Source organism: Chelonoidis abingdonii, chromosome 3, assembly GCF_003597395.2.
Source record: "Chelonoidis abingdonii isolate Lonesome George chromosome 3, CheloAbing_2.0, whole genome shotgun sequence".
Taxonomy (NCBI): domain Eukaryota; kingdom Metazoa; phylum Chordata; order Testudines; family Testudinidae; genus Chelonoidis; species Chelonoidis abingdonii.
The window spans coordinates 151,622,612-151,650,049 of NC_133771.1; the positions used below are offsets into that span (position 1 = coordinate 151,622,612).

A 27,438-nucleotide genomic window follows, 5' to 3' on the forward strand; every position below is an offset into this window, starting at 1 on the left:
GAGAGCACCACCCCATAAAGCCTTATGGGGCACACTGTCACAGCGAGGTTATTCCGGGGGCGGGAGGGGGTGTCGCCAACTTTCAGCCTCCACCCGAAACCCTGCTTTTCCTCCAGAATTTATAATGGTGTTAAGTATATAAAAAGTGCTTTTAATTTATAAGGAGGTGTTGAAGTCAGAGGCTTGCTACATGAAAGAAGTCACCAGTACAAAAGTTTGAGAACCACTGTTCTAGAATCTAAGCTTGAATTAAAAAAAAGTTTCTAACCCTTTTTGATGTTAGACCTTTCTAATACAGAAAAACACGCTAACATCCTTCTGAGTATGCAGACATGCAGATTATTCCTACTGACATGTAATTTCTGCCCAATTTATCTTTATGCCTTCTTCAGCTCTGACCTCATCTTACTCCTCTCCAGTCCATCCAGAATGTAGCAAGATCATTTCTTCTCACCATTCATGTATTTCTCTGAATCTCCCTATGGCATTCTCTTTTCTACCTTTTTCTAGTCAGATTCAAGCTTTTTGTACTCTGCTTGAAGACTGCATAAATTTAACTCTACCCAAATTTCTGCTTTTTATTCATGAACATCTCTTCTTCTTTGCTCTAACTAAGGAACTGATGCATGAACTACCAGTTTCCTTTCTCTCAACTTGCATTCTTAACTTATTTAATACTTCCTTATATGTAATTTTTTTAAATGGATATTAAACTGCTATATTTTTAATAATAAATATTCACCAATGAAAAATGAAGTGTTACTGACATGTTTTGGTTTTGCCTTGTTCATAAGCTAGTCAGATGCTCTCAATTACAAAATATATATTTTGAAAGAAAATGAATGTGGAAAGCTCTCATGTTTTTTGCCACCAGTGAGGCACTTGTGCGATGACAGGAAATGCTCAACACACACAAATAATTCTGCTACATTTCAAATTGTTGCTAAGTTACCTTTTTTTTTTTTTTTTTTTTTTAGAAACCTCTCTCTAAGCATGTGGGAGGTTGAACTATTGTGCTCTGTAGCAGTTAACACATATGGAACTCTCTTTCATCTTCATTTGTTTTGTAATTTTGTCAATCTAATTTCTTACTATTTCAGGAAGAGATATGGATTATTAGCCAAAACCATGTTTTGCTCATTTTTCTGGTCATATTTAGCAATCTTTTGGGCATAAATCACAGTATGCTTCATACAACACCTCAGAAAAGGCACTTTTATGCTTATTTGATTATTCTGTATATCATTAAAATAGTTGAAATACTGAAGCTAAAACACTGCAAACAACAATTTATAGGTGTAGTGTTTGTGAAGGTAAGTGTTACATACCGAATCAGAGACTGTGCACAGCATATTAGGACTTTCCACCCCGATCCTAACTCACTGAGGATTTTAGATACAGACACCACCATAAAATTTAAGAAATGGGCAACCAACCTGAGCAAAAATTGCAATCTGTCTTTCCTCTATGATTCTGGACTCAGTCACTGCGTGTTTCCATGTTAGACACACCCTTTAATTTAGCTGCAGAGTTTGTTCCTTATCACTGTGCTCAAATATTATAAAATGCTACACATCTTCTGTACAATCATACATAGACGAAGGATGGTTTTGTGGTTAAGGCCTGGGAGATCTGTGTTCTATACCTGACTCTGCCAGTTTTCTAGGGTGAACACTGGCAAATGACTTAGGGCCTGACACGAAGCTCATTGCAGTGTTTCCACTGACCTCAAAAAATTTCAGATCAGGAATTTAAATCTCTCCCTGAATTCCCCCGGGTGATGGAGGAAGGGATAATGTTTATCTACCTCAGGGGTATGATGAGGCTAAATTAATATCTGCAAAGCGCTTTAAAGTATCAGATGTAAAATGTTAGGTAATTATTATTATAAATATACAAACATATACACATTTATATAAACATATACAGATTTAAATACTTGCCTTCATCTGTCCTGTTTATCTCATGTTCAATAAGCCTTGAGCTACTCGGCCTAGAAGGGGATGTGACAGATGGTTGTAATGAAGGTAGATCATCAACGTCTCTCAAGTTTGCAAGCATGTCTTGCAGCTTTGACCTGTTGGGCCCTAACCAGGAAAAACAAAAGTGAAATGGCTTATGTAAACATAATTCACAGCAATGCAATTTATCACATCAAATATGTTACAGCAGGACAAGCAACAATGGAGCCTATCTTTGATAAGACATTTCCTAATAAACATCAGCAATGAGCGCCTACTTCCAGCAGTAACTAACCTTTCAGCATGAAATGAACATTTTGAAAAAGAAAGTGATGGAAGCAACTGAGAATTTTTTCTCCCACTTTTATGAACTCACACTGCTATTTGCATGAAAAAGTTAAATACCTTCAATTGACTCATCACAACAAAAAGATCGAACAAAACATTTTCTTGCTTTCCAAGAACAATTGCAAACATTTGTGAATTATTTTAAACATCTGTGCAGATGCTTTGTGCAGTATATTCTTTAAATAAATTTGTGAATATTTTACAATTATTTGTGCAGGAGTGTATATTTGTGAGGCTACATAATTTACACAATTGTTATATTAAACATATAAATCAAACTGGATTCGCTGGTTTACTTCCTGAAGCTACATGTGGTGAAGACCCATGCCCTTCTTGACACTTACCTGTGCTTTGCGCCATCATTTTCCCACATCCCTGTTTTGACTGTTTTATATAGGATTGAGGCTGAAACATATCTTCGGTAGTTTTTCCTGTTGTAAGTTTAATTAAGAATGGGAAAATATCTTACCCATAGTCCATTATGGTTTTTCCTAAACCAGTAAATAATACAGCTATTTTTAAGTAGCGTTAACACAGAGGTGTATTCTAATATATGTATGATCTTATTACGCTACTTCACAGGAATTTTTACTACAGCCTTGCAAAATCATTTTAAATGTATGAGCCCAGGTACAACTTCTATTTTTCCCACCCTCACCACAATGATAATGAGGAAACTAAATAGTATTTTAGTTGTCTATTACAGAACATTACTTGAGTCAGGCAAAGAGTGAATAGGATTTTGCAAGATTGTTTTAACACAGTATCTGATTTTATAGAAAAACAACATTTTACTGAATAGTTTTATCTCTGAATACTCATCTATGATGAGATTAAAGTTATAAAACAGACTTCATACATCTCAGTATTAAAGTGTTTAATCCCCCTCCCACCTCCATTTCTTTCCTCATTCCTTTCTTCTCTAAGATCATGAACAGGTGATAAATAACAGGTGCTACTCCTCCCGATTTTTCTGCACTGATGCTCTTCCAATGATGGTTTGTCCATGGAAAGATACTTTATGTCTGCAATTCTTGGTCTCCCCCAGAACAAACCTCCATCCAAAAACATGTTACTGTACATTTAACTACAATACCCTTGTGAAGTCGTGCAAGGTGCCAAACTGCAGTCTTGCATCAGGCACTTTGCTCATTAAACATATAAAACAAAGTTCCAGTGATAGCTGTGCCTAAATTAATCATTAATTACTATAATTTGATAATCAGGATCTACACACCCAATATCTGATTGAGAAATGTACCCATTTCTATTTATTTCTTAATTTAAATGTTTCTAGCAAGTTAGCTCATTAAAACTTTGGCCCTGGCACTATATACTATATATATGTACTATGACATTGTACATGTAGACAAAAAATTATTAAAATAAATTTTCTGTGTATTCCTATTGCATAAGAATCTCTATTTTAATTACAAAGACATTCAGAATTTATTTGGTAAAACAATAACTTTTTGTAGGGGAAGCTCAACTTCTTGTTATGCTTGCATTTTTTCAGGTACCTCAATGGCACCTCAAATAACTGCAATCAAAGAACACAGAATTCTTTCAAATGTCATTCATATCAGCATAGGAATCTAAACTACATACTGATTTGCTTAGAGAAAGTAATAATGTAGGTTTAATCTCTACATGCTATATTTAATGCTATGATCTCAAAGCTAATATTTACTGACCTGTAACCAATCACATTTAGAATCTACTAAATACAGAAAGTAACAAAATGAGGCAACCCTGAAACAATAATGTAGAGGACACGGCATCTTTTTGTAGGAGTTTGTAAACATGCTGAAAGTGACAGTTCCCTTAAAATGAATAAGCATCCTCCCACAGAGGGAGGAGTAATGAAACATATCCTTCACATTTTCCCCTGAATTAGGTGCATTATTTTTCAATTTTAATTATTCCCACAAGACTTCTCAAAACAGCTTTATGTTTGAAATAGTTACGATTTCCATGTTAAACATTTAACTTGACTCTGAAAGGTGTATAATACTTATTTTATTTAACAACAAAGGTTTCACATAATTGATTTCTGTTTCAGGAGATGTAACAGAGAAAGGTATGATGAACAGGGCTAGAAATTGTATTTCAGATACCTATCACAGCTGTTTGCTTGGAATCCAAATAACACCTATGAAAAATATAAATTCCACAGGTATAATGGTATTTGATAAATAAGAATTGATTTAGAGGTTGTCAATAAGATTTATTTTCCATTTCGAGCCCTGCATAAGGAATTATGAGGACAGTATGACTTGCATGTTGTGACTAATAAGTACAAACGGGGTAGAAATTAACTTGTTTCTCCCTCTGTCAGCTAACAGATACTAAAGAGTTATTTGTTTTATTTATCAAACTCTAAAACAGGTCTTATAAAACTGGCATGTTTTCAACTAAGAGTTCTGACATTTTCTCAGTTGAAATATACAGTTAAATAAAGTATCAAAACAATGCATTTAAACTTCATATATCTATATATCACCACTGATTGCTACACAGTCCATGTCCAGCATAATCACTTTGAATTTATCCAACACTAAACTGGTAAAAGTTATATCCCAGTCAGCATCTTCCTACTTTCTCAGGCAACTGGACTGACTTATCATTAATTTCAACCCCTGAGCACTGGTGAACAGGAAAGCAGTCAGGAGTGACAAAGTAAAAGAGTAAGTAGTTTCAGGAAAACATTGAAAGAAAGATAGAATTAGGGGTGTGAAAGAGGTGGGATTTATGATTTTAAGGTGCAATGTTTTCCACTTACTCTTCACCCCCTTTTTTCCCTTGCGCTCCTTTTTGTATTGTTCCTTGAGTTTGGTTATTACTCCCTGGTCCACATTCCAGGCTTCAGGCATGAGACACTGGTCTTCCTTTTCTAAATAAAGTAAAACAAATGAAACATCCTTTTTAAATATGTCACTAAACAGTTTTCACTGAAGGAGGTAGCAGCTGTTGTCAATCTTATTTATACCTTGTATTTAAAATACACAAGTAGCACTATGGTTGCAAATTCTGCGAGACTGTATTCTCACCCCTATTTTCACTTGCTCAGAATTTCTTAAAAAATCATTTTGTGATGAAATTTCAAATGCTTCATCTCTGAACCCAATAAGTGATTGTTCATAGAACAGTGTTTTTGTTGTCATTTTTTGTTTTGTTTTTCCTCTTTAACAAGCAGGTAATACTTTTACTGCTTTAATTATTTTTCCAGAGAAATAATTATATCCACAAATACACATTACATTACTAATCTAACCTAGCATTTACAGCATGGGTGCAGCATGTCTAGAGTTTACTTAGTCTTACCCTATAATTTACACAAAAAAAGTATGTTTAAATTAAAGGGGTTCTTGTAACAGTTTACTTTACATTTCACCAGGGTTTTTACAAATAATTTTAGACATTAAAAGTGCATTCAATTTAACAAGAGACTGGAAAAATTTGAGATATCACAGTCAGACAAAGGAAGCAGCACGTCTAGTGTCGGAAGCCTGCATTTTATACCTAAACTCAACTGAACTTCTGCCATACCTGCTGTTAAGTCACTGATTCTCAGTTTCCCCTGTTGTACAACAGGGAAAATAACACTTACCCACATTTGTAAACTCTTTTGAGATCTTCCAATGAAAGGTGATATGTAGGTACGAATATTAAAGACATTTAAACAGCATACCAGAAGACTGCATTTAGGCAGTTTATTATAATAGACAACTCAGAGCTGAAAAATACCTTTTATGTATTTTTACATTACAACTGTGGGTTTTCTTTTAAAAAAATGCATTAAATTAAGGCTTTATTTTCCTCATTCAAATTTATCATGTTTCACTAATATTCAATATAAAGTTTATTCCTTAAGCCTAAAATTGGTAAAGTGTTCCTTCCTTTTATAAAATTTAAAAAGTAGTGAATTATTCTCCTGATGGTTCACATCAGACCATTTGGTTATGATTGAGCTGTCATTTAAAGGACTCTTCAGGGAGTAATGTGCACATTCAAAACCCATATGAAAAGTAAAGTATTTTCTTGTGTACACAGTGATAACTTATCTAGTTTCAAAATCTAACATTTAAATAATAAAAACACTCAAGACCTTTCATGCTATGATTCAGTCAATACGTTTATGCCCCTCTTAGTACAAAACTGTGGAAAACAGGATTTCCAACTGAATGCAGACCACCTCATCTACAGCTATAATAGAACACAAAACTGTTTTCCCTCAAAGATCTAGATTCAACAAAAGCCAAACTACTCAAAAGTTAAGTGGCATTTTTTTCCCCAGTGTGAAATGAAAAAAGCACACCCCAAAGTCAGAAATTTAATCTCAGATTTTGTCAGTTAAAACAAACTATTAAAAAAGTTTGCCCATGTAGCATTTTCTGATTTAATTGTTTTTATTAACCATATTACCTAATTGATGGTCATTATAGTTTATGGTGTATTATTAAAATATTAGAAGCATGACAAATAAAAAAACAGCGAGGCCATTAACAAGGAAGTCATGTAAGGAATGAATGATTACTGAAAGAAAATAAATGGTTGCTCACTCCTTTGGAAAGTGTATTCTATATTCTTCTGACACCACTACAGGCTATTCAGAAGTGACGCTGATAGCGGTATTCAGCTCTCCCTGGCCAACAAAATGATAGGTACAATACGACATGAAGGTAAGCAATGTCTAAGGCTGATAATCTAAATCAGTGGTTCTCAACATTTCCAGGCTACTGTACAGACATGCCAAACCCGTCAAATAATGCAGAAATTGGGCTTGTTTTTGACTTAATTGGTTTGTGAGCGGTTTGTTGACTAGTTTTTGGCTTGTAGCATGTTGCTTGTTTGGCTTGTAGCTTGTTGCATCTTTTTTTTGACCAGCTCCCGGCAAGCAGAGGCAAGGGGCGGGGAGAGAGTCAGGGGTGCACAGCAGGACTACCACAGTCCCAGACTGCATACTGGGGGGATCTAGTCACATAGAGTGTTGGGGTTCTTAGCAATTGGCTTGTTTTAGCCTTGCTTTGAAATGGGATTAGCTTGATTTTTGGCTTCTTGTGAAATTTGGGGTACTTATTTACCATGCAAGAGCTAGTAACTGTGCTACTGTACTCCTTTCAGGAATCTGATTTGTCTTGTGTATCTCAAGTTCCACTTCAATCAAATACTACTTGCTTACAAAATGAGACATAAGAATTAGGGCTGTCAAGCAATTAAACAAAATCAATCGCAATTAATCACACATTTAAACAATATAGAACACCATTTATATCAATACTTTTTGGATGGTCTTCACATTTTCAAATATATTGATTTCAATTACAATGCAAAATACAAAGTGTACAGTGCTCACTTAATATTTATTTTTCATTATAAATATTTGCACTATGAAAATAAAATAAATAGTATTTTTCAATTAACTTTATACAAGTACTATAGTGCAATCTCTTTATCATGAAAGTTAAAATTACAAATGTGGAGTTATGTACAAAAAGACTTGCATTCAAAAATAAAACAATGTAAAATTTTAGATCCTACAAGTCCATTCAGTCCTACTTCTTGTTCAGCCAATTGCTCAAACAAACAAGTTTGTTTACACTTGCTGGAGATAATGCTGCCTGCTTCTTGTTTGCAATGTCACCTGAAAGTGACAACAGGCGTTCGCATGACACTGTTGTAGCCGGTGTTGCAAGATATTTGCCTGCCAGATTTGCTAAAGATTCATATGTCCTTTCATGCTTCAACCACCATTCCAGTGTGTTTGGGGGGAGGGGGGGGAAATAAGCATGGGTGAATAGTTTTACTTTGTGTAATGGCCCATCCACTCCCAGTCTTTATTCAAGCCTAGTTTGATGGTGTCCAATTTGCAAATTAATTCCAATTCAGCAGTCTCTTGTTGAAGTCTGTTTTTGAAGTTTTTTTTTTTTTTTGGAAGATTGCGACTTTTAGGTCTGTAATCGAGTGGCCAGGGAGACTGAAGCATTCTCCAACATGAATGTTATAATTCTTACATCTGATTGTGTCCATCTTATTCTTTTGCGTAGACACTGTCCGGTTTGGCCAATGTACATGGCAGAGGGGCATTGCTGGCACATGATGGTATATGCCCTGCCAGTTCCTTACATCTCCTTGTCAGTTGCTGAAAATGGGCCATTTTCATTACCACTACAAACAGTTTTTCTCTCCTGCTGATAATAGCTCACCTTAACTGATCACCTCCTTACAGTGTGATGTAACACCATTTTTGATGTTCTTGTGTGTGTGTATAATTATACTATAATCTTCCTACTGTTTTTTCCACTACATGCATCTGATGAAGTGGGGCTGTAGCCCACAAAAGCTTATGCTCAAATAAATCTGTTAATCTCTAAGTACCACAAGTAACTCCTGTTCTTTTTGCTCTTTTAAGACTTCTGAAAGCATGCTCCACACCTCATCCCTCTCAGATTTTGGAAGGCACTTCAGATTTTTAAATCTTGGGTCGAGTGTTGTAGCTATCTTTAGAAATCTCACATTGGTTCCGTCTTTGCGTTTTGCCAAATCTGCAGTGAAAGAGTTCTTAAAACGAACCACATGATGGGTCATCATCCAAGACGGCTATAACATGAAATATATGGCAGAATTCAGGTAAAACACAGAGCAGGTGACATACAATTCTCCCCCAAGGAGTTCAGTCACAAATGTAATTAACGTATTTTTTTTTAAACGAGTGTCATCAGCATGGAAGCATGTCTTTTGGAATGGTGGCCAAAGCATGAAGGGGCATACAAATGTTTAGCATACCTGAGACAAATACCTTGCATGGCACTTTTGTAGCAGCATTGCAAACTTCTGTTCTCACTTTTGGGTGACATTGTAAATAAGAAGCGGGCAGCATTATCTCCCATAAATGTAAACAAACTTGCTTCTCATGGTGATTGGCTGCACAAGAAGTAGGACTGAGTGGACTTGTAGGCTCTAAAGTTCTACATTGTTTTGTTATGGAGTGCAGTTATGTTATCAAAAAAATCTACATTTGTAAGTTCCACTTTCATGATAAAGACATTGCACAACGGTACTTGTAGGAGGTGAATTGAAAAATACTATTTTTTGTCATTTTTACAGTGCAAATATTTCTAAGAAAAATAATGTAAAGTGAGCACTGTACACTTTTGTATTCTGTGTTGTAATTGAAATCAATATATTTGAAAATGTAGAAAAACATCCAAAATATTTAATACATTTAAATTGGTAGTCTATTGTTTAATGGTGTGATTAAAACTTCGATTAATCGCGATTAATTTTTTAATTGTAGTTACTTTTTTTTCAGGTTAATTGCAAGTTAACTGTGATTAATCAACAGCCCTAATAAGAATACAAAAGTGTGTCAACACAATATTACAGAAAAATTGCTTACTTTCTCATTTTTACCATATAATTATAAAATAAATCATGACACCCCTCTGGTTGAGACACACTGATATAATATATAGAGGAGCATAATCAAGTAATTGTCTTTATGAAATTTTAGTTTGTACTGATTTTGGTAGTGCTTTTAGCCCATTGTAAAACTAGGCAACTATCTAGATGAGTTGATGTAGCATCTGGAAGACCTCTGCATACCCTCAGGGGTATATGTACCCCTGGTTGAGAGCCACTTATATAAATGGTTTCTTCACCTCATATAGAGATGAAGACATTAACACATCCATGGAGGAAGTATTTATAAATTCTCATAAACTGGAAGAGACTAACACATTGGATTTGGATAGAATTACGATACAAAAAACAGTGATCAAAGATGAGTTATGTCCATGGGTGATAGATTAATTAATTAAGGAAACAAATAGTTGAGCTAAGAATTAATTATTTTTGGAACACCTTTGAAAATGGAGAAATATCAATAGTTAAATAAGTTCTTAGAGAAGAGGCTAAACTATTATGGGCCATCGATGGGTTAAGTCCTTTTGACCAATGTACAGAAGGTCTACTCTATGTGTGGATCTTTTCCACATATATTGTGAGGGAGGGGAAAAGGAGAGTGTAACAGTTTCTTCACTGCAGATTTTTCCCCAGTCTCTGCAAGTCTGGTGATTTGCTGGGGGTAGAAGTTAAGAAATATTCCCCACATCAGCACTGGAGTCATTCCAAGAAGTGTAATACAGAGGTAGAATAAAAATGGATCATGAAATATAAGCAGCATTACATTTAATGGCAGGGCAGGGTAGTTTTGTTTGTGGACAGCAGGCCACCATTTCTGAAATCAGGAGAGAAGTTTTAGCTGATCATGCTTTTCTTCCCCAGATTTGACATGGAATTTCTGCTCTTCTTTGGCAAAAAAATATTTAGAAATGTGCAGGACATAGATGGCAGAGTTGTCAGCAAACTATTTCAGACATTAATATTCTATGGCATGCCTATGATAATAATACACACTTACATACTTCCTGCATGTACCATACATCATATTTAATCCATCTTACAAAGCGGATTTTGAACTAGTATGTAAATACTTTCTAGTTTAGAAATAACAGATCTGATCAACTCTAAAGGCTCTCAAATGTAGTCAGTTATGGCATTCCATTGTACCTGTTTAATAAATTACTATTAAAAATGTTCAGGAAATTTTTGTTGCAAAAAATGTACTGTTCAAAGCTAGAAAGCATTTTTTAAACAACTTCACCATCTGTTTTCCCCCTATTTCCAATATATTAAGTTATAAGACATTATTATCTTTAATTTTTCATTTCATTTAAATCAAATAAGTGTCTTAAATGAATTGATAAAGGATTTATAATGACATTGCAGCAGCTTACGCAGACAGACTATTATAACTGTAATTACAAGCTATGATATAAAGAACTGAAAACCTCCTTTGGATCCAATTTTACAAGGATTGAAAACATACAACTATAAAGGAAATTATAACCTTCCATAACAAACATTTTGGGGGAGAAGTGGGGAGGGGTTGGAAGAGTAAATCTTTTGTAAATCTGAACTGAGCTGTCAGTGTTAAGAATTTATTTAACACCTTAAATTAAATAGGACTGATAACTGACAAACTCAACCTATTCACATTTCAGTGGCACAAGTGATAGATACAGTATGCTCAGAAAGCAGAAAAGATGAAGGTTTAATTATAAAAAAAAGCAAACACCAGTATGTCTTTCAAGAACTATTTTTGGGGAAGAATCATGTCCTTTTAATTACTTAAGGGAATTCTTGTAGCTGTATTTAAAGTAACTATTTACAGTCCAATCCAAGGCCCAGTGATTTCAGTACATTTAGGGTTACTGCAAGCCTAAAGCTTTCTTCTTCCTTGTAACCAGTTAATGAATGGTGAGAGAATTAGAGATATGCACCGGGCTATGAGGGGAGCTTGGGGAGCTCACGTCCTCCCACCATCAGAGTTAACTGCAGCCTCTCAGCCTTTTATATACTGGGCCAAATATCCTCAGAATCTATCAGCTTGGCATGCAGCTAGTCTATGTAGTGTGCTGGGCTTACGTAATCAATTCTTCAAAGTAAACTGGGTTTTGATAACCTGGCTGCAAGACATTAACTTGAACCAAATATTACTAGACAATAGTTTATGAAATTCTCTTTCTAACTAAGTAGGATTTAAATAGATGCCTGCTATCTTTTCAAAGGAATTTGAGCAATAGAATAGACCAAACTGCTCAAATTGCTGCCATTTGAATGGAAAAAAAATAAATTAAATCTTTATGACTCACATTGTTTTCTGTATTAAAGTGGGAGGAAGGGAAGAATATTAAAAACCTCTCATATTCACGTTTACAATCTGACAAAACAACATTTTATAGGGCTTCTATAGTTTGGATAGATAGAAAAAGTATTGGCACTCTATAAAGATTATTTAAGCTATATTTATTTGCATTATTACTTAATAGAGACAACTGAACAAAAATATGAATATCTTAAAAATCTGTACATAAAGCTGCATACAGAAAAGTAACAATATCTCAGTCTACCACCCAAAGATTTGCAGTAGAGCTCCTTTAAAGATGTTGTGATCTTGGCAAAATATTGTTCAGCTTTTATGCTTGACTCATTTTCTGTTTTTATGGTGTGATCCCCTAAGCTCTCTTACCCCAGTCAGTTCCATCTCCTGAACTTCTAGATTCTCCATCTCCATCATCTGATCCAACCAAGAAGTCAAATTCTTTCAAAGCTTCTTCTGTATCTCTGTCTTCACTGCTATCAGATACCACTCTTCTCCTCACCATCTAAATAAAAAGAAAAAAGCTAAATTAAACTAAAAATACAACTTTGTATCTACCAGTACTATCTGCTTTCACATGTGGAACTAATAAAGTTAGAACAGAGACAGGACAAAAAAAAAAAAAAAAATAGGGTACCTGTATTTTAGCAGCAGGGGCAGGGGGGAAACAGGACAAAGTGAACACATTTGATTTAGTCAAACTGTAAATCTAAAGGAAAGTCCTGTCTAAAACAACAATTTTTTACACCCTAAAGCAGTCAATACACAACCGGAGCACATTAAGGGCTATACTGGTAATTTACCAGGGATACAGTCTACAAGTGTGACAGTCTGTATTCCTACGTTCACCCTTTTTACAAAACTATAATGGATTTAGTACAAAGTATGGCTTATGAGGTATCCTTTGAAAACTCATAACGTGCTGATCATTATTGTCCTGGTAAAATATGTGTGGCAACATTGTATGTAAAGTTATAAGAGTCTACTGTATAACATTACTGAGACTGCTTTGAATTCATTTAGCTTAAGTTCAGTATTAGATGCGTTTTACCTTTTATTTACTTGTAACCAATTCTGACCTATATGACTCATTTCTTGTAATCACTTAAAACCTATCTTTCTTTAGTTAATAAACTTGTTTTTTCTAAACAATGTGTTTTTGGATTGAAATATTTGGGAAACTTCATTTGGGCAGTACAAGATGTATATTTCTGGGGGAAAGTCTGGGATTGGTTTCGTCCTGCAATGTAATTCAGGAGTGGCTAGCTATAGCACTCATACAATATAGCTGGAGTTTGTGTGTGAGCAAACGGAGTGGTTGCTCTCACAGCATAGCAGTGTAAGAGGCACCCCAGGTTTGAGAATTGAGGGGGGACAGCTATCCACCTATCCACACTGTAACCATGGGTAATGTCACAACAAGTAGCTTGTGTATAAACGTACATGAAAGGATTTTAGTCCAAAATAAATGCACAGTGATTGGTTTTTACAAGAGGGCAAAAGTGTATGCAGGACTTCACAAAAGTATCAAGAAAAGCAAGTATCAGTGGCCAGACGGGCTCTACTTTTCTGAAATCAGAATTTTTGATGTCCAGATTTGTCTTTGATGTTCCCCTCCTTATAGATACACACAAAAACATAGAAGTGAGAGTCTGTTGAGTAGCTGCTGTCTTTTGATTTGTTTAGATTCATCTTTGCTGGGCAAAATGGTGGTAATGACCTTGCCTATTTGTTGCACATTTTACCATCACCATCTATGCTTTTATCACTTGCAAGCTGGATTTTCTTTGGTCATTAACACCATCTCAGTAATTTATTAAAAAACAAAAAGTTCTAAGCTACACTAATTCATATTATACTAGTCAAACAAAATGTATTTTTCCTACAACAAAAGCAGACAGTCTACGTTAAAGTCATTTAATTAACCAGTGACTTAGGTTTGTTATTTATATATATTAGTTATTATATATTGTCAATTTTAATGGCCTCTATTTCAAAGAAAAACTGCTTTTGAGCAGCACTTATTTCACTTAGGCCTGATCTATACTAAAAATTAGGTTGACATAACTACCTGAAAAATCCACACCACTGAGTGGCATAGTTAAGCCGATCTAAGCAGTAGTGCAGCGATACTCAATAGGCAGCCTCGGAGCCAAATGTGTTCCATCAAGGCTTCCTGTGTGGCCCACCAGCTCCCCTTAAAAAAATGTTTATAATTAAAACAATGTAGAACTTTAGAGCCTACTATTCGCCTACGACTGTTTTTATCTCTGGCAAACAGGAAAAGATGACATTGTGAACCATGTGAAGCAAGTTTCCCTGCCTAATTCTATGGCAGTGTGAAGACTGGAGATAAATTACAAGGATTGTCTGTCAGCACTGCTTTATGGTTTTAAAAATGCCAAATACACATCTCTTAAAGAGGCTGAATCAAGCGATTTAATGACACTGCCCAGCTATCACTGTTTTTTAGATTTTATGATGGTGAAATTTTCAAGGAAGAATTTTTGTGCTTCATATGATTAGAAACACACCCAGGAGAGATAATTTTTGCAAAGGTAAAAGACTTATTGAAAAAAAAATTTTAGATCTGCAGAAAGTAAATTTGTTTGTTACAGATGGCGGTCCCTTGATGACAGAGAAAGAAAGGGCATTTATTTGTACTTCCACAGTCAATCACCATTGTACCATCAAACTACTAATTGGTCTGTTATTTTAAAATTATATTTAAATACCACTAACTGATTAGACAAACATGATTTATTAGGACAAAATTTTCAGACATTTTCATTTGATCAACTGTAACCTTACCATACATTGTATACTCAAAAGGAAGTTTAGTCATTTTGTAGTAGTATTGTTTGTATTTTATATAATTTAGAACGAAGGATAAAGAAAAATAATGTAATATGTATTAAATGTATTGGTGTATGATTTGATCATATCCTGCCAGCCTACCCTTTTTGAACAACAGAAAGAAATGACCTAATGGGCTACTGGTAAAGATACATCAGCCAGAATCTGAGTCTGTGCTGATTTCAAGGCAGTGACAGACCTTTGAGGGTCACCAATTTGTTGTAGATTTAGCATTTTAAAATAAGTAAAAGAATGCCTAATTGTTTTCTTTTGCATTGCAACTTAATGTTTCTGTTCAAAATGTTCTGTATAAATTAATTTTGTGTTGTGTGTGAATGAAGAATATGTGTGTTACGAGATAAGTGTAAAGACCATTGCTTAACCAGATGGTCTAGGGAGGAACTGGAGACAGACACAAGGGCGCCAAGAAGCTGCAACACGCCCCTATTAAAATGTCAGAGGAGGACATATTAAAGACTCTAAAAACGAGACAGGCACCTATCAATGGCGACAAGAAAGCTGTAATCACAACCAGCATGAGATTACTCCCTGAGAAACTTAATAAAAAAATAAAAAATAAAAAAAAAATTTAAAAAACCAAGCATTTGTCAAACAACAATTGATTACAGCATGATGGTGCAAAATTCATTGGTCCCAATGCAGGAAAATCACTATATAAACAGGGTGTCTTGTCATGAAACATTGGGTTCGTCCTGCCAAGACTTCCCCAGAGCATCCTGTCGCGACTGATGGAACCCAGCTCCTCCCTACCTGTGATCAACCTAGCTGGCCACTAGATTGATCTGGACTCTGGACGGATAACTATAACACCACTTGGCAGGACAGTGTGTCTCTGTGTGGTGTGATTGAATGCATATGTTAATTGTTGTATCTTCAATAAACATGGTGTATTGCCTCTTCCCCTGAGAAAGATTCTGTGTGCTTCTTATAATCATAACAATTTGACAAAACAAAAAGGGATTGGGTTAAATAATAGGGTTGGGTTTATTCATATATTACAGGTACATTTACTTTAAGATTCTCTACAAGCTGCTAAAAATGAAATGTAATACGTTCTGGGAAATGGCAAAAAGCATTTTCCTCAAAATAGTTTAAAAGTTTTAAGCCAATATAAGCAAATATTTCACATCAAATGGATTTCTGATTTAGCATTACAGATTATACTTCTCAATGTCAAAAGAAGGAAGATTGAATTAGAAGGTGTGTGGGTCCTAAAAAATAAAATTGATCAGATGTTCATTAAAAACAATTAGGTTCACAAACTTCTGGATTCAAATAGAGCAAGAAGTTTTGGTTTTTTTTTTTGTTTTTTTTTTAATATATATATAAGCTAACAGAATAGTCCAAAGAAGAGTAAAAAGTAACATTTGGGAATCATTTTCAAGCTCCAAGTAGGCACGCTTACTTTGTGCGCATACATTCAGAAGCGCGTATCTTATGCTTCCAATCTTGCACACCCAACTAGGCAGATTTACATTTAGTCATATATGGGGTACATTTAATAATTTGCATGGAACACATGCAGATGCACATGCATAAGTAACAGAGAATCAACCTGTTTACGTTTTCTTAACCTCAGACTTTCCTTTTACTTTTCTGTTCACCACAAGTTTTTCAACAATGAGATTTTTTTTGACCCACCGTTGAGGTATCAATCATTGTTTTCTCTCTTCCTTCAATATCTTCATCCTCATCTTCATCACTGAAATCTGCAGCTGCATTTTCAAGAAATTTGAAGGTCTCTAGCAGAGAGGCAGAGTCTGTCAATTCTGGTTTCCTGGACAAAAAACATATTTTGAATAAAGAAGAGCAAAAACAAAAAAAATTTGCATTCACCAATCTGGTTGTTTTGTTCTGTAATGACCAGTACTCTGCAAGATAAAAATAAGTCAGTTGGTAAAACTGGACAATGATTATATGTAATTATATTTGTGGGCAAACAATATTAACGATGGGTTGTTGTTTTTTTAAACACTCTGTAATTATTTCTTACTCAGCTGCAATTCCCCACTTAGCTGCTTCAATTTTTTGAAATATTTTAGAACAGTTTCCAGCTGGACCCACATCACAAACCACCACCACAACTGGCACCCTTCTTGGAAGCTGCAGTAGGAAGCACAAGGATTGAATGAGCCAAGACAGCCAAGCTAGCTTTCATGCATTCAGAGGGACACAGTAATGTAGCAGAGCAAAATATGACTTCACTGCTTCCTGTGATGCCTCCCTCTTGCTGGGAAACAGAAGGCTCCAGACCCATCAATCACGCATCTTTGATGAGCATTAAATTTGCTACTGTAAAACAGTTCAATGGAAAAAAAATCTGTTTAAGACTAAAGTATGTAGTAGGGGCTCTAAAGAGCAGTTAACATTTAACAAAATATAATTTTGCTAACCTTACTTTTATCAATTCTGGCAAAAAACCAGAAAATGTCTCTGGAACAGGAAGAGTTGCTATGTCAACAACTGTTAAGAGAAAGAATCCAAGCTAGAGCCTGTGACCATTAATCAAGGTAATGTTGATGAACATGCAGTACAGTAAAAGAGATCCTAAGATTAAACACAATTAGTGAATCAGTTCTTCAAACTCCTAGGATGAACAAGAATCCATAAAACCAAATCAGTCTAACACTACTCGCACTGGGACAGAACTCTGAACAAAGATCCTGGTAGGATAGCTAAATAAAGATGGAAACAAGTGGAAAAATCTCCAACCCCCAGAGGTATACGGAAAAATGAAGCTTCACCTTGCAGACATATTGTCTCTGCCTTGTGCTCTTGGAGATTTGGCAATCTAATTGTATTAGCACCTAATACTTTTACTCGTGGTATTCTTGCCATTTGGCAAATCACATGAATATCTAATATTTTTACTGGCTATTACAAGTGATGTCTAAAAATGCTGTTAACTGACAAATACGAAAGGAATCTTATCTATTTTTTAGTTTGTTTTACATTGTGCATTCAACAGCACTTTGTGTAATGTCAGTTTCAAGATTTACCCTTCTTTAGTCAGCTTCCTTTACTGTTTGTATGAGCCTTCACACAGCAACAGGAGAGTGAAAATCATTAAAAATTATGAGTATGTGAAGAAAATTGGCAGGACTACTCAAGGATAAGGGTAGTAACTGAAATTACTTTTAACTCAGATAAAAAAATGAAATAGATTTCAACTTTACATTACCAATTATGCTAGAATACCAGAAGAAAAAGTTTTAAATAGTTGAAAGTGAAACCTGTCTTTGAAAGTTGGTTGATGTGTGAAGTGTAATCGTGATAATGACAAAAGGCTGAACAGCAGGATAACCACAGAAGTAGGGACTGCTGCATTAAGTGGGAGGGGGAAAAACAGGACTCAGCTGAGGGTACCCCTCCCTATAGCACCTTTATGGACTCATAACTGTGCAGGGGAAATTCCTTGCACACACATTGAGGGCAAGAGGACCAGACGGTGCAATATGCTTTTTTAATGATTTCAGATTTGGGAAATATCTGAACTGACTCCTTTTTGGAATAGAGAACATAACTATCCTCACAGAACTCCCAATCCTCTTTGAGATAACGTAGAACATACACCTCCGCCCCCAATTCTGTTCTATTAGAAGTACTCCATAGATATCATTTAAAGCTCTCTCTGATATGACTGGTCTCACCATACCAGCAACCAACTTCAATTCCTGCCTTGAACTGTTTTTCCAGAAAAAATTTTGGCTTGGGAGCCAGTTGGTCAAAACCTTAAAACATAAGATACTAGTCCAAAACGTATAATGTCCATTTGGCTTTCAAGGTCTAATTTAGGAGCTGGTTTAAACACAGTAAACTGTAAAACACAGGAAACTAAAGTTTAACTCACTTTTTTGTATGATGATGCCACTAAGAGCATACTGAATTTTCTTTGCTGCTTCTAACATGACCCATAATATTTTATAATTTAAAATTAAATTATTTATTATATTACAGACAGTTATTGTCTTTATAATGACACGTGAGATCTTAATTACCTCCCACCTTGAATCTTTCAGTTGCTGTGCCCTCCCTCCCACAAGAGAAGAGGTTAGTTTCTTCTCAGAGACTCTTGTCAGTGACTAACAGTATCAAAGACTGAAGACAGACTGTCTTAAATCAAAACAGACTTTATTGGTAAATTACAGAACCAGAGGAAATTCACAAAATAAAATAGTTAAATACAGGCTCTCCTTAGACTAAAAAATGTTTAAGCAGGTCAATACAGAAAAAGTCTGTGTCTGACCCACAGTTTCAAAGACCTAATCTAGAGTACCAGAAAGGTTTTATATAACCTAGGATAGAGAGAGGGGTGGGAGAGTGTGTTTTAGCAAAATCCCCTCTCCCCTTACAGAAAATACAGCTTTTTGTTCTCCCCAAGGCCTGCTTTGGGCCTCAAATATATGTTACATCATTTTCCTAAGCTATTTTTTGTTGACTCCTTGTCTCTTCCTACCAACAAAATCTGTTCAAATGTGAGGCCATAGTATCTTTAACAACTCCCTTCTCATGGTATGAAAGTTCTTTTAAGCCTGCCAAAATCTTAGTTAAGCTGTGTCTCAGACTGAGTACAGAAAACACATGCATACATATCAATTAGCTTATTCTTTTCTATGACTAGTGACTCCAAACGCTTTGAAGAATTTTCATTACCATGCAGAGAGCCAGGCCCTTTATAATGCAGCATAACTAAAAATAAGGAAATACGTCACCAAATAAAACTGTAGAACCGCTTTAATATAATTTTTACCTTGTGTATAAATTGACGACAGGCTAGACAGTCTGTCGCAATCTCCTTGAAAGTTCTAATGAATTAACATACACTAGACAAGAAACAATGCAAAACTAAATAAAAGTAGGAAGTAATACTTACAAAATGGTTTGGATGTAAACTGCAAGTTTACTGACTGAAGAAGCTTTCAGCCTATATAATTACGTCCCTACAAATGTACATGAAAAGATACAGCCACTTGACTAGCCAGACCACACCACAAACAATTTTTGTAAAAAATAATTGGGGTAACTTTTAAAAGTTACTTCCTTACTCATCCCTCTCCTCTTCTCTGCTTCCCTCTCCCTTATTTCTTAACTTTTTTTTGTCTCTTCCTCTTCACGCCATAAGTGCCTTGTATGAGGTTTCCAAGAACAAAATGTGTGGCAGTGGAATGAGAGACACTTCTAAAGTGAAGCTGTTGTCACTGCCCCGAATGTCTTCATTGGATCAGTAAGAGTGGGACTTCAAAGAACACAGTAAGGTGTTGCTTGTTGTTTGAAGCATTACTCCTAATAATCCGCTAAAGCCTACTGGCCCAGTAGTTTTCCTTCAGAAGCCCTGTTTAAGCTCATCTGATGTGAGTGTCTGGGTGTGGCAGAAACAGCTGTTTTTGAAGCCCCACTCAGGTCAAAGCAAGAGGAAGATAGGAATAGAGGAAAGGAGGGGAAATAAAAAGTGATTTTTAAAAATAAAATAGTTTTTCAATGTTATAATTGTTTTTATTTACTATTTGTGTCTACTTCACACACTGTTTTGGCATTATTTCCTTCTTCCAATTAAATTCAGAGGTTTAATTTTTTTTTCAATAAACCATTTTATAAGCATGCTAACACACACTATGTATGTTCATCAGCCAGTACACAAAGAGCAGGTTGATTAAATCGTAAGTGCGAAGAGGATTTATGGATGCAGGAATTACTCGGTATTCTGTCTTTTGGAGTAGAAAGACATTTAGTTGCTTAAGTCCTGGTGGGAATGGTTTATTTTACTCCGGAAAATAAATCAAGGTCATGGGAAAATGCTTAATTATTGTCCTGATGTTAGGGAGCAGATTCCATAACAGTGTTCACTTGAGTTTATTTTGCTCATGTGTAAGATGTGAAACAGAAACCAGCCTTATTAAAATAAAAAGGTGCAAATCCAGTTTGAGGTTAGAGAGAGAGTACAGCCCAATCAGCCTTAACCTTTAAAAAAGTGTTTTTCTAACAAATGTTCAAACTCTTGTAATGAGTTTTGATTGGCCATTTAAATGCAGTTTCTCATCTTTGAGCCCCTTTATCAAGTCCTCAGCATCTTAAATTATCTATTTTATTATTAAACATTTTATTCCTTTATTCCATTTAATCAATTTTATTCTATGATATGTTTATTCTTCTGTCAATAATAAAAAAATATCCTCAAAAAATTAATTTGGACTACCTAGGATTCAGTTAAGGTGAATTAATTTGATTAATTAAGAGATTTAAGGAATAAGCTAAAGATACTTAAATACTTTCACGTTGTACAAGGCTACATATGACATTTTAGTGAGGCAGTTTCCATTTGTTTGGTTTAATGATATAAAACTTTGATGTGGGAAAAACTCTCATTCTGCTCACTGCAGGCATTGGAAATTTCAAATGTTAATAGAAAGCTATTTTTAGTATCTGTTTCTGAGTTCATTCATGCTGAGAAGTTGTACTTATCTTCTGTAACGCAAGTGGGTTGATCTGAAGAAAGTGAACATAGCTCCCCTTTTAAATGCCATGAAACATATGGGAACAGGATTATCAATGTCAGGCTATCAAAATAATGTTTTCATAAATGGAATCAAAATCTTCCAGGAAGCATCCCAAATCCACATGATGTTCTTGAGTGTTAAAGTGTTCATGAGGATCTGTATATTAGCAGATATACAGGAATGTGTAAAAAGACAAATATTCAGCCATATGTCTAGTGACTACTGATATACTATACGATAAGCAGGAAAAACTTTAGCTCCTGACTTAAGTGATTTTCAGACAGTTGGAGTAAGTTGAGCACGGTGCTCCAAAAATACTGTCCAGCCAATCTACTGGAAATCCAACATCAACATGTGAAAAGTTGAGACTATCCAGACTTAAAACAATTTTCTGAAGTAGTTAGAAACTCACACATCTTCAAATAAGCATTTCAGTCTATTAGAAAAGAAAGTGACAGTCTTCACAGTACTACTGCAGTAGCAGCTCTGCCTACTGCTACCCTCGTCCTCCCCACAAAGGAACACTGAGATGAATAAAAGCAGCCTCCTACCACAGTCACCCCAAGCATTCCCAGCTTCTTCATGGAAATTTTTCCATTCTCACAGAGATGTAGCATTTATAGCCAACACTACAGCACTGAACATTAGAATACTGGTACTTCTTACAAAATTATGCACTAAAAAATTAAAAATTCTGAGCCTAAAAATAATAATTCTGAGCACGTTTTAAAATTCTGCAAAATTCTGAAAACTGTATTTGTTAATAAATAGATGTGGAAGTTCCAGCATAGCAGTGGGAAGCACAGGTTACTGGCTACATGAAGGTGGTTGGGGGTTCAGCAGGGGGTCTGGGTTCTGGGGGAGTGGGGCTTGGTGGGGTGAAGGTCCGGGTGCAGTTGGTTGGGGCAGTGGGGTTGAGGGACTCATCAGGGTGGGGGTTGAAGTATGGGAGGGCTCAGCAGGGGTGGTCTTGGTGCAGAGGTGGGGGTCCAGATGCAGAGAGGGTGGGGATCGGTGAGGGAGCCAGGGCTTGAGAGGGGATCTGGGGTAGGGAGGTGAGATTTGGCAGAGAGGTTTGGGTATAGGGGGGTCTGGATGCTTGGGGGATGGGCAGATGAGGAGGAGTTCCCCAAACAGTGACCTCCCCCCCACCCCAGCTGAGGAGCAATGAGGGCAGGAAGTGGGGTGTGAGAAAGCATGTGGAGCTTCCTGCAGTCAGGGAGGATTCTGGGGGTGGGTCTGACCTGGCCCCAACCACTCCTAGCAGGGGAAGAACAAGTCTCATCCTTCCCCGCCCCCAGCCCAGCTCGGACTTGTAGCTAAGCTCAACACAGGATAAGAGCCACCTGGTGGGGCATCCCCAGCCCCCCCACAGTGATTTCTCTCTGCTGGCTGCTCCGGGCATCCCAACCGATGTGCCTGCACTGCGGCTTCCCTTTGCTTTTCCACCATTTTCTGTGGGCAAGCAAAGAAATCTGTGGGGGTCATGACTTCTGCACGTATGCAGAAGCACAGAATTCCCCCAGGAGTAAATGCTGGCCATGAACATAGGTCAGATGAGATATGGTATAATGGATGCATGCACACCAGGCACAAGAATTTTCCCCTCTTTTAAAAAAACAAAACAAAACAAAAAAATCCCTACAAAATAAAGTGATTACATTGTTGAGAGGAGAAGAGTATCCTTGTTTCCTCCAGAAACCTGACATCTGGACATTGGGATTGCATGCAGTGACAGGGGAAGAAGACAGGGTTTCTCCGTACAACAGTAAGAGACATTTGGTAGAGGACAGGAGGGAAATAAGAGATGTCTGTCTGTATGGTGGAAGGCAGTGAGCTAGTAGAGCTGATGGAGGCTGAGGGAGCAACAGCAATTGCTGCACTTGGTGCAATGGTCTTATGTAAGACACTGTGCTAGAAGCAGGCAGTATTAAAAGCATCACATCTGATCCTCTTCCTGGGGATCCCCAAGTGCAAAATTTGATTGAATTTGTCTGACAAATTCATTCACCACTGGCATGTAGGCAAGTCCTTTTATGAAACATTGACTGCCACCATGGTGGATTGATTTAAATCAAGGTGATTTAAATCATGATTTAAAAGCATCAAGTGGAAAGCCTAGATTTAAATAATTCATTTTAAATCAAATTGTACTTGTTATTTTCCAAGAAAGGTGCACTCTCATTGGCTGAAAAAACCATTAAAATACATGGACATACAATAAAATAGAGCCTTTACGCTAGATTTGGTACACAATTTTGCTATCTAGGAGGTATGCTTTTATTTATATATATATTTTTTCTTAAGCAATTATATAGATTAATATTTTCAGATTCATATTAAGTGTACATTTTCAGTATGTTAGAAAATGTTGAGTGATATGTTGCTTGTTTAAAGATGCAGACTCACAGAAATGTAGAGCTAGAAGAGACCCTGAGAGGTCACCGAGTCCAGCTGTAGCAGGGTGGATCCCTGCTCCGGCCCTGAAGGGGTTAAAAACAGCCCAGGGAAGGGGCTGGGGCCAGAGAAAGCAGCCTTTTAGGCTAGGCTGATTGGGGAAGTGGCTGCAACTGGGGTCACGCCCCAAACTGAGCCACAAGGCCTATATATGACAGAGAAGCCAGGAGCAAAGAGAGTCTTCCTCTGCCTGTAGAGGGAGCAGGGCCTGGCTGCCGAAAACCAGAGCAGGTACCTAGGATAAAGCAGTGCTGGGGAAAGGCAGAGGAGCTGGAGAGCTCCTGCCTGGAAAGCCCCAGGCTGCGGCCTAGAACTAGGCCAGGAGGTACTGGGGTTGTAGGGTGCAACCCAGGGGTAGGCCAAGGCAGCAGGCCCAAACCCCTTTGCTGATGATGAGTGGATGATACTGCAGTCTGCCCAGGGTATGGGGCTAGACAATGACTGACAGTAGCCAAGACACTGAAGCAAAGTGGGGATAGAGGGTGGGGGGTTCCCAGGAGGGGGAAACCCCAAAGAGAAAGGGGTTACTGCCAGGGGCGCAGAACCCCACGTAAAAGGGGCACCGGGGTCCAGGGAGGGACACGGGGCCAGTAGCAGAAGCCGGAAGGCGGATCACCGGCCTGCAGAGGGCGCTCCAGCTGCAAGTTTGAGCTAATTCCCAGGAGTGACCAGCAGGAGGCGCCGCAGGGGTCAGACATGCCCGGTTACACCAGTTGCCTGTGCTGAGGCAGGACCAAGTAAACCTAGACTATCCCTGACAGGCGTTTAAGCAAGCTGTTCTTTTCCTTTACCAGATAATTAACTTTTTGGTCATGATTCGTATCAAGCTGTATTAGGATGATAATTAGAATTTAAACACACAAAACAGCACATAAAATTTATTTTTATTACCAGAACAACCTTAAATGTTTTGGATATATACATTTAACCAATTTCACATTTACATTTAAATGACATATTAAAACAGATGGACTAACTGCAATCAGTGAATTAAACTGATTATTTCAGGTCAGCCTAGGAAAATTTTCAAATATGCTTAAGTGAAAATGACTGGAAGTTGCTACTTGCCTAAGACTCTTCAAAATGAGTTACTTAGGCTGACTTATGGTGCCATATTGATAAAGCTTGACCTCAAAATCTAGAAACAGGGGGACAACATCTTTCTTTATATAGAAAAGTAGCTTTTAATTCAGTTTCTGATAGAGGTTCATGGATTCAGCACATTTATTTTTTATTTAGATGTTTTAAGAGAATATAGCAAGTTTTGGCCTCAACATATTCTGTAATAAATTCAGTTTTCCTTTAAGCAGATTTATTTTAAAAAAAGATAATTTAAAAAAAAAATCTATCTTTTCATAAAAAATGGATTTTTATCCACTTTGATTACAAATTAATTATTTATGTGTACTTTTACCGTAACATTACGTAATAGGAAGGTACCCTAGACCTGTTCAAGTCCTGAGAAAAGTTATAAGTTATCACATTACAGAAGCCCCTTTAGCATTACATCTTATTTTACTGTATTGAAGGTCTACATTTCACTGCTAACAGGTCTTCACTTAGCGTCCTCCAGTTTTTGTACTGCCTTTCCTACAGTATTAATTTGATACAAACTTAAATAGTATTAGCTTATTACTAACAACTTACATTCCAATAATAAGACGACATTTTCCATTTTTTTAAAATCTAGGGCTTGTTCTACACTTCGCGTTTATACCGATTTTAGCAGCATTAAACCAATTTAACGGTGCACCTGTCCACACAACGAGGCCCTTTATATCGATAAAGGGCTCTTTAAACCGGTTTCTGTACTCCTCCCGGACGAGAGGAGTAGCGCTAAAATCGGTATTACCATATCGGATTAGGGTTAGTGTGGCTGCAAATCGACGGTATTGGCCTCCGGGCAGTATCCCACAGTGCTACAGGCCTCACTCTTCCTCCGTAAAGCCAAGCAGACAACCGTTTCGCTTCAGTTTTTTCAGATCCCTACGTTTGCGCGCCTTTTTTCCTGGTTGACACTGTGCAAACGCCCCATAGCACAGCAGCATGACCCTGTCAGATCAAGACCGCAACGTGGACGTTGTAAAACCTCGCGGCATTTCGTGCATGTCTGTGCTGACCAGGACCTGCCAATAGGCGAAGGAGCGGTGGGGTCGGCAGAGCTAGCGACGAGAGTGTTTGAGGAGTGGACACGAATCTCTCAACCGCAGACCCCTGTGCTTTGGAGATCTCTGCTGGTAACTGGGGCAGGTCTGTAGCCATTGACGCTGTTTTGGCCCGGGCAAGCACAGCTGTTGGGGACCGCCATAGTTTGGCAGGTTGGTGGCGTCGCGTGGCTGCAAAACTTTCGCATGCTAGACTTTGTGGAATTTTGGACTTGCTGTTCCACTGCCCTGAAATTGCCATAATTACCAAGTGAGAGCCCTCACAGTGAGGAGCGAGTGCAATAGCCCTCTGAAAGCTTGCCATGCCTGCAGTACTGGTCAGTTGGAATCATTTGGAGTGGAAAATTCTACTGTGGGGGCTGCTGTGATTGCAAGCTGAGCCAAGCAATCATTAAGCTGCTGCTACGAAGGTTTGTGACGTCTGGGAAATGTTGCACGGGTATAGTGGCATGTGTCGCTTTGGCTCAATGGGATTCCCAACTGTGGCTGGGGCACGTAGTGGACCCTAGTCCCTATCTTGGCAACCGGAGACCAGGCGCGCAGTATCATAACCGCAAAGCGTTTTTTACCATTGGTGCTGCCAAAGCCACTGGTGGATCACATAGGGACGTTATCCAAAGTCCAAGTTGGGATGGCAGGAGGGGTCTGACGTCGCTCTTCGGAGAACACTACTCTGTTTAAACGACTGCGAACGGGAGATTAACTTCCCAGACAGAAAATAGACAGTTGGGATGTTTGAAAATGCCTGTGTTTATCCTGGGTTGACCGCCTACCCCTTGATGCCAGGCTATCATGAGCCATACACAGGGCAGACCTGGCAGTGTCAGAGAGCTGTTCACTAAGGCTGGCAAGTGCTAGATGATGCGTGAGAATGTGCATTTGGGCGTTTAAGCACCGCTGGCGCACATTTATGACTCACTCAGCCTCGAGCAAACCAATGTCCCCATTGTTATTGCTGCTTGCTGTGTGCTCACAATCTCTGTTGAGAGTAAGGGGAGACCTTTATGGCAGGCGGTGGAGAGGCGAGGCAAATAGCTGGCCGCTAATTACGCACGGCAGGACCAGGTGTTAGAAGAGCCACACCACGAAGCGGTGTGCATCAGAGAAGCTTTGAAACAAGTTTCATTCACGGGCCAGGGTACAAGCGAATGACCCGCACCTTTCTCCCCTCCCACAACCCACGCGGACAAAAATGGACGAGGTGCTCTGTGGCGATAGCTGCCCACAATGCACATTCACAACAGCGCTGCAACCGCTGCAAGTTGTGACACACTTGCAGATGCTGTCGCTGTTCAGTGTGGCACTGCAGCGCTGGCCGTTACACAGTGTACGGACCACCACAGTTACTGCCCAGCGCTGCCAAAACTGTAAGTGTAGACAAAGGCCTTAAGATGAATTTACTATTGTGTTTA

At 37.6% G+C, this 27,438-nt stretch overlaps 1 protein-coding gene across 3 annotated transcripts in view; it reads right to left on the minus strand.

Annotated features, from left to right (window-relative positions):
- Positions 1–27,438, minus strand: part of STRN (striatin) — a 115,592-nt gene that overhangs the window by 31,847 nt on the left and 56,307 nt on the right. The window contains exons 6-10 of one of the 3 annotated variants that reach the window (XM_032772395.2): positions 16,552–16,687; positions 12,403–12,538; positions 5,092–5,202; positions 2,654–2,740; positions 1,944–2,087 (exon numbers count right to left, since the gene is read on the minus strand). In XM_032772395.2, the coding sequence (XP_032628286.1) occupies positions 1,944–2,087; positions 2,654–2,740; positions 5,092–5,202; positions 12,403–12,538; positions 16,552–16,687 (614 nt within the window). The remainder of the gene's footprint in view (positions 1–1,943; positions 2,088–2,653; positions 2,741–5,091; positions 5,203–12,402; positions 12,539–16,551; positions 16,688–27,438) is intronic. The other 2 variants (XM_032772396.2, XM_075064224.1) reach the window with 2 other exon arrangements.